At 43.4% G+C, this 11,468-nt stretch overlaps 1 protein-coding gene across 2 annotated transcripts in view; it reads right to left on the bottom strand.

Moving 5' to 3' along the window:
* Positions 1–664: 664 nt before the first annotated feature.
* Rap1 (RAS oncogene family member Rap1) overlaps positions 665–11,468 on the bottom strand; it is a 42,704-nt gene continuing 31,900 nt past the window's right edge. For both annotated transcript variants that reach the window (XM_076788411.1, XM_076788412.1), the window contains exons 2-4: positions 4,836–5,115; positions 4,012–4,293; positions 665–815 (exon numbers count right to left, since the gene is read on the bottom strand). In XM_076788411.1, coding sequence (XP_076644526.1) covers positions 726–815; positions 4,012–4,293; positions 4,836–5,018 — 555 coding nt within the window. In that variant the 5' untranslated portion in view covers positions 5,019–5,115 and the 3' untranslated portion in view covers positions 665–725. The remainder of the gene's footprint in view (positions 816–4,011; positions 4,294–4,835; positions 5,116–11,468) is intronic.

Raw genomic sequence — 11,468 nt, 5'->3', positions numbered from 1 at the left:
CTCCTCTTCCTCGTTCTCTCGTCCTCTGCCGCCACATCTCCTCTTCTTCTCCATCGACTCCATCTCATCTCCATCATTTTCCATCCTCGTCATCCCCATCTTCATTATCATCATCATCATCATCATCATCTCCATCACCTCCATCATCATCATCATCATCATCATCATCATTATCATCATTATCATAATCATTTACTTGTTTGTTTCTTGTTTAATGCAAAACGCCTACAATGATAACCGACGCCACGGGGTCTCGTTAACACTAAAAACTCTTTGTGCGCCTGTGTTTGCGCGTGCACACGAGCCACCCCGGGACCAACGTATATACAACATTATTCGTTTTTCCTCGCTGTTCCTCCGCCCTCCTCCCAGTACTCTCTCTCTCTCTCTCCCTCTCCCTCTTCCTCTCCCTCTTTCCCTGTCTTTCTGTTTCTCGCAGGTCCTCGCGTCATTGTCACCTTCTGTTCCGGGTGTTCTACGACTATGTGTACTCCCCGTGTCCGTGCCACGCTGTGTCTGCCTCTATTTACTTATGATTCCGTTCAGCCCCCCTCCTTGTCGCTAGTGTTTGCTCGGTAGTCGCCTGGAACCCCTCTGTTGTCCTTCTCCACGTATATCCGGCTCTCTGACTCGTTTCCTTTCTTTTCCTTCCCTTCCTTTCCGCTTTCCTTTCTTCTTCCTTGTCCACGCAGGAGAGTATGGGCGCTTCTGCTACGTCCCCTACTTTACAGGAGTAGGCACAGCGATTTCTTTTTCTGCTTCATCTTCTTCTCTGGCGACTTTTTGTTGATTTGCCGAACCAGGTCGTAGAAGATCTGCAAACAACCGTTTAAACAGTGGTCATTAACGATGTTTCCGGTTTTTAAGCTGAGGGGACTGGTTTGGAGAACTGGGTTAGTAGATTCTTAGGGGAGAAGAGGCTTTTGGTTATTGACAGGAGGGGTGGGGAACACAAGGGTTTCATCCCCCTGGATCACAATCTTGGCTGTTGGGGGAGGTACGACGATTCTTTTTGTTCTATCGGAGAGACTAATCTCTTGCCATTGATCTGTTGGCAGTTTTAATACAAGATGATGTCTTTAGAGGTAGAAATCGGGAAATTACCTAATGGATTGTAAATAGACTGTGGAACTTTGAGCACTTATAAATTCAATAACATTTAGTTTAGAAGTTCCAGAATCTCTGAAATGCTGCCCAAAAAAGGGAATCTCCCCAAAAGTTCGCCTGCACAGTCTAATTACAACCAACGTCGAAGCTAGTCGCCACCGCTGATTCCTGATCAACACCCCGTTCCAAAGAATGGCCTTCGAGAGTCTCCGGGAAGAGTCGAGAGGTTTCGAGCGTGGCTACATGATAAATTAATTTTATTTTCGAATAATGATCCCGGCTTTTGCGGGGATGGTTTCTATTCTCTCGGCGCGGCAGACAGCGGCGTCTATCGATTCCAGCGACCGCGATTGTCTCCCGAACGACCGTTAAAGTGGACCTCTAATTGCGGCCGATGAAACTTTCAATTTTTCTCTCTTTGTGTCTCTCTATTTGGTGCACCTGCAGAACAGCAACCTACCCACCTAATGATTTTTTGGATACGTTGTATATCTCAGTATTTCGAGAAAAAGGAAAAATAGTTGCGCCGAAATCATGGCGCCGTTATACCGACCTAATGAATTGCCACGGGACCTTTAAGCTCGCCCGATCTCCGTGTCTAAACAGAAGGTAAGCGGCCACCAATACTGACGCGTGCGCTGCCATAGTCGCGCAAGTATAGACAGAGTTCGTTGTAGCGGCAGCGATATTATTTCGCGAATATCTCGGGAACAAAACGTTGTTCCACAACGTATCCAAAAATCATTGAAATGGTAGGGTAAGCAGCTGTTCTACAATGTCACCCCGTGCTCCAATTAGATAGCTGGATCGCGTTTTCGTAGAACGGCCACGAGACAAGTAATTAAATGCAGAGAATACTGACGGGATATCCTCGAAGGGAAGAGAGAAGAGAGGGGGCTCATTCAGAAGCATTTGCCTGTATTCTCCGAGCGAAGAACGCGTCCTTTCACTAGGAGACGTCCTTGCAGAGAGGTAAATATTTTCGACCGGCAACAGGGCAGCCTCAAAACGGCAATTCGAGCAAACAATTTCCTGTAGAATCTACGCGGATACCGGAATCTACACCGGCAAGCTTCGAGCCGCAAACCGGAAACTGTGCTGCTCGTATCGAAAAAAAACCTCTCTTTTCATTTCTACATCCCATTCTCCATAATGCCATCGGCAAAGCGGCACACCGATGTAATATTAACCTCACAAATGGGTCATCGGTGGATCGTGGATTTTATGCGAATTTCAATTTACGTCAATCATTGTCCCAAAAGTTCCATCGACATGTACGTGTTCGATGTTAACACTAAACCTACCATCGCCGGTCAAAATGACCGGTTCTAGATTTTTTGAATGATTTTTTAAATGATTAAATGAATGTATTTAGTAGAGCCTGTATTATAATGTGAAAATAAATTCAATCTCGTAATTTTTATAAGACGACATGTATTAGATACTTTTAAGGCTCGATAGGAGTAGTGTTAAACAACACGAGCATGTGCAAACAATTCCGTCTCTGATTTCTGGAAGACGTGCCTCTCAAAGTGCTGACAAACTATGTTGAATTTGCACTATGCGCATCGAAACCGAAACTTTTCGGACAACGTGATAGTTTACGAAAAATTCACCGCGGATCTTCATGCAAAATAAAAATTTCCCCACTGCGATCCTCGTCCACTTTCAGTAAATCTTTGTCTCGACTATTTATCGAATCGTGTTGAGTGTTGATTGGTATCAACCGAGAAGGTTCGGGCTCTTCACCGAGCGATCAATTGCTCGCGAAGAAGATGACGAAGCTAATGACTCCGACGTTTCCAAGTAGCATGTAAGTAGTCATCCACGAGCTGCGTGCCGAGCGCGTTGCACGCTAGAAGCTGAGAGAATCCTGCGCACGGCCCGGAGTGTGCAACTCCCACACTTAGGCGATTGCATTCCCACATTCAATTAGAATATCTCGGCCTTCGTAACGGTCTTGAACTCCCACACGTCACGCTAATTGTCAACCAACAATGGCCTCCTGAACAGACTACTGTTATTTGGTAACAGCACGCCACCGCGGTTTTTACAAGCTCGGTATCAGCGAATGCCTCGCGGGATAAATTATCTGGGACTTTTCTAGGTTTCGTGTTCTACATGTTCTTCTTTCGGAATGCAGCCCCCTTTGCAACGCGATCTTCGTGCGAAAATTGAAGTACACTGGCACTTCCATTTTCCGCGAGTCTCTGAATCGTTTTAACACTTTGGAGACTCTTTTTGAACGTTCTATTATCCAAACAGAGCTTCCTGCAGCTACAAAGGAGATTCAAATGATTTTTTAATTGAACGTTGCTAAGCTGTAGGGTAAGGGACCCAATTACTGCGGGGGTACCAATTACCGTGCCTATATTAATTATACTTATTTTTAGCGCATAATGAAATCAGTGAATATGTTAGATATCTCTTCTTTAATATTCATTATGCTTTAAAAATAATTAATACAGGCGCAGTAATTGGTACCTCCCCAGTAATTGGATTCCTTACCCTATCTATCTCTATGAACTCTTAACACTAAACGTAACAAGAACTAATTTGTGCCAGATTTATTATAACATGTGGTTGATATTTGTAATTTCAGTAATTGTAAAATAAAAAATCTGAAACCGGTCGCTTAACCGGTGACAGTAGATTTAGCGTTAAGTGACACAAATTGACATACAGCTTCTAAAATAAATTTGGCAAAACCATTTGAATATTTCGCATCGAATGGATGCAATCAAATTAAAGAGGACTGTATCCTGAAGAAAATGTATCTGTATCCGAAGAAAACAACGCGCAGATCTTCGGATGGTGGATTGAAGGGAACAGGATCGTGATTTCAATCTTCTGTTTCGGGGCAAGGGTCTGGTCAGACAAAGGGGCAAAGCGACCTCTACTCACATCGATAACATTAATTTTCGCTTTGGCGGAGGTCTCCATAAACGCACAGTTAAATTGTCGGGCAAGGTTGACGCCCTGCTCTTTGCCCACTACCCTCTCCTCTTCTAAGTCGCACTTGTTGCCCACTAACACCATCGGCACGTCATCTGTGTCCTTCACTCGCAGGATCTGTTCCCTGAGGTCCTGCAGGTCGTTGAACGTTGACTGCGCCGTTATCGAGTACACTAAGATGAAGCCCTGCCCGTTCTTCATATAAAGGTCCCTCATGGCTGTGAATTGTTCCTGGACAGACGAACCACCCCCCGTTAACATCCTCGTCACACAAACATTCAAGATCGAGCCAATTCGATCAACACGATCGAAAAGATTCAAGACCCCAGAGACTTCAAAAGAGTCGGAAAATTGCGAAACATCGTACGCGAATAAAATCATCTATAACACATAGAAATTCAAGAGTTCACGGTGGAGGTAAAATAATAAAACGAACTATAGTTACACGTACAGTTACAGATGAGTTGTCATTTGGGCAGAAAATCCCCTTGAATTAATTTACAATATTTTGAGCGGCGATGGGGTTGAAGTTTTGTTCAATAAAAAAATTAACAAAAAATATCTTGGCATCGCGAACGAGTTGTTTTAAATGCGACAGAAAGTTTCGCAATTTTCCGAATCGCCCCAAATTATTTTTAAATGTTTCCTTTAGCGTTAGGACGAATAAATGAGCAAAAATTATAATTGAGAATCATCGGGCGTGTATTTGTGTCGCTGGTTAGAGAATGGTGGTTATGAAGAAGAAAAGAAAAATGAGCGTGCGTAAAACTCACCGTTCCGGCTGTGTCTAGGATTTCTAACATACATTGTTGACCGTCGACCTCGACCTGTTTCCGGTAACTGTCCTCGATCGTCGGGTCGTACTTCTCGACGAAGATTCCTTGAACGAACTGGACAGTGAGTGCGGACTTGCCTACACCTCCACTGCCCAACACCACTATTTTATATTCACGCATTTCCTTGCCCTAATTCCCTGTGCGCCTGTGGTCACAGCCGAAGAAGGGTCACCGAATCCGCCACGTTTTGCTCCCCTTTGCTCGCAGTTGAACGGACCTGAAAACCGGACCACCAACTTCTTACACTCGTAATTCTTCCACGGACGATTTATCGCCATTTCCGTGATTTTCGCGCGACCATAAACCAAAATATCCGACGATCTACGACCGCGAACACGTACACCCCCGTCTCCTCCGAGCTCTGATACATTAAATTATATGTACACTGTTTAATAGACCCATTAACTACCGCAACCGAAGTAATTTATTTAATAAAATAGAACATAGAGATTCATCGTAGTTTATCTCCACTCCCTTGCATTTTATCCTGGAGAAGAATTAATCTTCAAACGACATACAAGTAATTGCACGATCGATGTACGCGTTAAGCGACAGATAGCGTGCTAAATGAACGTTTAAAAAATCATTAGGCGAAAAGAGAAAGTTGGGAACCCCTGCCCTAGACTGTTTTTCGTTCCCTTATCTATTTGCCAGGAAATTAGTCAATCTAATTCTATCGTAATATCCGTGGCAGTATAAATTAGTCCACATTCACGCGCATTATGCGGTAGACTGCTTCGAATCAACTTTATAATAGCCCAATGTACCAAATTATTAGGTGTATTAATCAGTAAGGTAAATTAAATCGCAGTCCTTTCTTCGCGAATTTGTTTGCAAGATCTATTGTCGAAAATAGTCTCCACCACTTTGTATACATTTACTCTGTCCTATAAACATTTAATAAATTTTCTGGGCAAAAGATTTGAATTTAAGACGAACTGGCAACCGATTAATTTCGAAGATCACGAATTAATTGGTACACCGAATGAACGGAAAAATCGAGTACAGAGTTCTGTAAAATTCCAACTTCGCAGTTTCACACTTCGCTACGAGTTTTCTTGCTTCTTTTCGCTGTCACAGAAAAATGACGCGGCTTGCGTCATCGAGCGTCGATCATAGTTCGCTGGAAGGCGTAATATTACGTCAGCGGCTATAAACTATCGAAAAAAAGGCCGTGTTAACAAGGAATTTCCGGCCGCGATTCCATTCGATTCTCGAAATCGAACGATTCAATCCCGTTCGAGAGGATTTCGAATGGGCTCCTTTGGCTCGGCGTCCGAAATTGAAATCACGAGATTTCATTCATAACGATCGGGAAAAACGGGCACCGAGAGCCCCTCTCTCTCTCCCCCTCTCTCCCCCACTCTCTCTCTTCACAGAACAGTTTTTTCCCCGCGCCTTCATTGTCCTCGGCTGGAAAACTTTTTCCGCTGAACCTTTGTTTGTAAATGAAGGATGGCTATGCCCGAGGGTTCACCCAGTTTTCACCCCCCCCCCCTTCCACCTCCTTTTTATTTTCCGGGAGAACCGTGAAACAATAAAACACGTCACGCGTTTCCGGTTCCATTTCCGAAATGAATGATAACAATTTTCGCCGGGTCGCCTACTCCCGTTGAATTATTCCAACGCGATCAAAACACGGCTCCAAAAATCCTGTGGGGGGGTCTTGAAACAGGAGAAACTTCTATTTTGAATAACTATTTGGAAGATCCGAAATGTTCAGGCAGTATCTGCTCTGATTACGATGTTTACCACGGTTCCATAATTTTTTCGATTTTATATATCGGTGCCGAACCGGTTCTAAGATCGAGTCCATTTTCCCGTAATTGATATTACCAATTAATACGCCTCGCAGTGTGTCGTCCAATGGAAAAATACGTCAGAAAAAGTGTAAGATCTGTAAATTTCCAGTAGTAAGTTTCTAGGTAGTTTCTAAAACTACCTTCAATTTTAACTGAACGAATCAATTTATTATTAAAGTCGAGGCTGAAACTTTAATTTTAAATTCCGCGCATTTTTTCAAACATGAGTCGCTCGCAAGCTATTTGATTTTATAATTTGATTTTCATTGGGTGTGTTTAGTATAAGACCTTCCAACTGAAAAACATTTCTTTCGAATAATCGCAATTTGTCCTAATTCTTTATCTCTTTTTAAATATTCATTATGCTGTAGAAAATAAGTATAAATGGTATAGGCGCAGTAATTAGTGCCCCCACAGTAATTGGGTCCTTTAGAACAGTTTTGGAACCAGTACAGTCTCGGAAACACAGACTGAAAATATTGTTTTGTCGTAGCAGTTATTTCGAATAAATGTTCTTCATAAATGCCTTAATTAGAATCTTTGTAGAAAAGTTTCGAAACCATTATCTTCGCAAATGTTTCGTGCCCAGGGCAAGAGGCACGTTGCAGTTTGAAATTCGCGTTCCCGGAGAGGCTGCCAGCGATTTTATGGGATTCTATGGTTTCAGAGAGCCGTACGGGATTCGTGGAAACGCGATCGCGAGATAGGAAAATCCGCTTTTCAAGTTTCTTCGCTCGTTCCCTGTTTAACTAGCGCACTGCGCCTGCCTCGTGCACGCAATGCGCCATTTGTCTTAAAAACTAGACAAACTTGCCGGATTGCGGCACCGAGATCTAATAGAATGATAATCGCCTTCGACACACCGGGTGTCTCGAAAGTCCACATCATAATCTTCCCTTAAAATCGATCGGTATCTCACACAAAAAATTCCTTTAACGTTCGACCGAAATTCTTTCGAAATTTCGTCGAATAACTTTGCAACCTCCTGGAACCGAACTTGAAAAACAATCTCAATGCGCGCTCCCTAAAATAAGCTTCGTTAATTAATTAGCTATCCAGAGAGAATTAACCCTTAGCACTCGAATGATGACTGTAAGGCACCACTAAAAATTACTCTATCATTATTCAAAATATTTTTTAACATTATTCAATTTGTTTGTATTTAATACATTACTAAACATTCCGGTACTGTACGAGTAAATTCCACCACTTTCGTATGTACAACATGAAAAGAAAATATATAGAAGGGCAATATTCTAGTTGGGAAGAAATCTTTCGTTGAAATAGCTTCGAGTGCAAAGGGTTAAAAACTGTCTCTTTGCTCGAATAAAAACTTTCAAAGTGTCTCCACCGTATTATCTTTTTCCTCCGAAGCATTTCTGATTAAACAATTATCTTGTCAAGCGAATCAAAAGGAAACCGAATCCTTTGAACTTTTCCGATTCGTGGTAGTAGATAAGAATTTGAATTAATGTTTCTCTTGGCGGCAGCAGGTGCAAGACACTCCGAAAATCATTGCAAAGAAATAAATGTGAAAGCGACGGAATTTTGCGAACGGGAGAGAAAGAGGGGAAGAGAGAATTTGCCACGAGTGCACCGAGTACGGGAAAACAAGGCGCGGCCGACGATTGGCCGGCGGTACCATCATGGCGACGAGTCGCGTCCAATCCGCGGCCACGGATTTCTTTTCACCAATTCGTCATTGATTTTAGGTTTATGAATGGAACCGCTTACGCTGCCGCATCCTTTTCAAGATACTACTACGGCCATCGGGCCACGACTTAAAGAGAATCTCTCACCCTGCGCTGCACGAGTTTCGATTTCTGCCACCTGACCGATCAATTGGCAACAAACGAACAATTGTATTCCTAAAAGGTGTCCGTTTATTCGCAGCACAGTTCAGACCCAATCCAATAATTTTCAGTAACTTTTAATGTACAGGAAAATTCATTTTTAACAGCAGGGGAAAAATCACGAGGCAATCTGAAGGTCCCGAAGAATTAAAATCTTTTTAGTCGTCTACGCAGGAAAAATCACGAGATAATCTGATAATGCCGAAGAACAGTAATCTTTGAAGTTGCTCTTTAACGCTGGAATTAATCACCTTTAGCCATCTTGAATCTCGCAGGAAAAATCACAAAGTAATCTAAAGTTTCCAAAGGCTACATTGTAAAAATTGCACACGGAAGATCACAGAGAAAAAGGTTTCAAAGAGTCGTTTAAATTATTGTTTGATCTCGAGAAAATCCGGAGAAAATTCCTATGAAACAGGATAGGATTCAGGGATTAAGGATTCGAGCACGGCCGCTCAAAGGTTCGATAATTAGGAACGGTACACGCAATCGTCGTGTAGCTCGAATCGGAACAGTAGAATGAATTTAACATTAATCGAAAATGATCGGACAATGGAGATAATCTCATAAATTGATGGCATTACTTATTCATGAAAGAGAATCGGGTAGACCAGAGAGAGGGGGGAGAGACAGAAAGAGAGAAGAGACAGAGGAGATCGTGTCTTTGTTGACCCGGCAGCTCGAATTTCGTTTTCCATTCCGTGAGCTTAATTCATTCGAATCGTCCTGTGTTCAAGGGCCCCGGCCCGCTTGTTACCCTATTCTATTTCAGTTGTCCCAGTTACTTAATCAATTCATCTAGGAAATATATTGCTCCGTAAATAGTTGAAGTTTGTTCGATTCTTCCTCGCAGTTTCCCTTATTAACTGGTGGTCCTTATTACTATTCCACTAAAATATTTCAACACTCTGATTCAGTTTATATTCAATTAGTACCGTTTTAGGAACACTGTAAATAAATATTTTTCTTCGGGATGAACATTTAACACTTTGCACTCGAAGCTATTTTAACTCCAAAACAAAACATTTCTTCATACATACGAAAATGGTGGAACTTATTCGAACAATACCGAAATGTTTAGTAATTTATTAAATGCAAACAAATTTAATAATGTAAGAAATATTTTGAATAATGACACAACAAATTTTTAGTGGTGCCTTGCAGTCACCATTCGAGTGCTAAGGGTTGAAAATTATAAAAATTATTCTCTCTCGAGATGCTCGATCTATTCGCTCCTCCAAATTAGGCTATTCTCGCCCATCTGGGAAGAACAATGTACGAAGTTCGGAGCGTCTTAAATTGCTATGGAAGCTGCAGCGGAGAATTTCGATGACCTCGCGCGAAAACGAAAGGGATCGAGAGACGGTGGCTTGATAACGAGTCAAGTGACACGGAACGGGGGGTGTGTTTTCGGTCGGGCCACCCTTCTACTCGCGACCACGCGCAGCCAATCGAGGGGTTAAGCGTTTCCAAGCTCTCTCCCTTGGCTGGTAGGGTTGGAGCCTCGAGTGTCGGAGTAGCTACCATCTGCGAAGGAAGACGGTCTACAAGAGTTCAACGATTCCATTTGCACCCGCGCCGGGAGGGTGGCAAGAATCGCGGGGGTGGCTCGATTATATTGAAGAACGGCGCGAGGACTTGCGATCCCGCACTCGGAGGACGCGGGAAGCCTCTTCCAACCCTCTCGATCCTGATCTTCGTACCTCAATCGATTTTTTCCACCCCCAAAACTTCTAGGTATTAACCACTAACCCGTGTAGTTCAATTTTACGGGTGACTGCTGAAAACTTTTAAATACTATTTCTTTTCGTCGTCTTTGGCCCAATTTTAATATAAACAGCAATTCATTTTACTCCACGGCGAATACACTCGTGTCGTCCACAGCTAACTGGTTAAGATTATTATTAATTGCACTTTAAATCAACGCATTCACCTTAATTTATGTGGGATTTTAACCGTTTGCGGAATGTTTTGAAACATTAAACATATTCGTCGCAGCAGATGTTTGGGAATCTGGAGGTTGAATGGGATTGCATCCGCGCTATCTAACCAAAACGACGCATCCCGTAAACCGGGAGCCGTTTCCCTTTGATCTACGAGCGAACGGTGGATCGTGTTTGCCTGCGTTCTTCGTTCGCCCGCTCCATCGCGTTTAATTAAACGCATCAGTGTCAAGACGCCCACTCGAGACAATCGCAGCCACCGAATGCGCTGGCATGCATCCGCGAAGACTCCCCGCCCCCGGACTTCATCGATCGGTTTCCAGCGAACACGGCGCGCCTGAAATTTCGGAAAATCAGTTTCCCATTGTGCATTCGATTGTTGATCCGTTCAAATTTTTACTCGTCAATTCAATTTTACACAACGCCGCGAATTTACTACCCGAAAATTAGAACTTGGACGAAACGTTTCTAATACAAATTTCGAAATCGACGATTGACTCAGGGGGGTGTCCCCTAGAAATTAGAAACTTTGAAAAACTTGCTCGGTTTCATTGGGAAAAATCATCTCCTCCGGCCTGTACCTTTTCACTATAGTTTCTCGGGCCCCCAACGCGAGGTATCCCCAAGACTGGAACCTAAATACTTGTCCACGCCCCCTTTGCCCCTCGGATCTCGAACTCGGGCGACACGGGTCGTTCGATCGCTCCATTTTTCTCCGTTTACGCTCCAGTCTGCATCTCGGGACGTGTACCGATGATGCGAGGAAAAAGGAAGCGAAACCATGAACGCTTTATATTTATAGCTCGGCTTATTCGATCGTGAAACGCGCGGGGGTCGGTGGGGGGGATCCTCTCGACGAGGGGGGTTGGACAAAAGGAGGAAGGCGAGGGTTAACCGTCGTCTGTCGAATTTCTCGACGTTTTAATTCCCGCGCGGGCGGAGCTACGAAATTCGGCCGGGGAAACGGGCGGC

Source organism: Halictus rubicundus, chromosome 5, assembly GCF_050948215.1.
Source record: "Halictus rubicundus isolate RS-2024b chromosome 5, iyHalRubi1_principal, whole genome shotgun sequence".
Taxonomy (NCBI): Eukaryota; Metazoa; Arthropoda; class Insecta; order Hymenoptera; family Halictidae; genus Halictus; species Halictus rubicundus.
The sequence above is the reverse complement of the archived record's forward strand: the minus strand, read 5'-3'. Positions and strand labels throughout refer to the sequence as shown.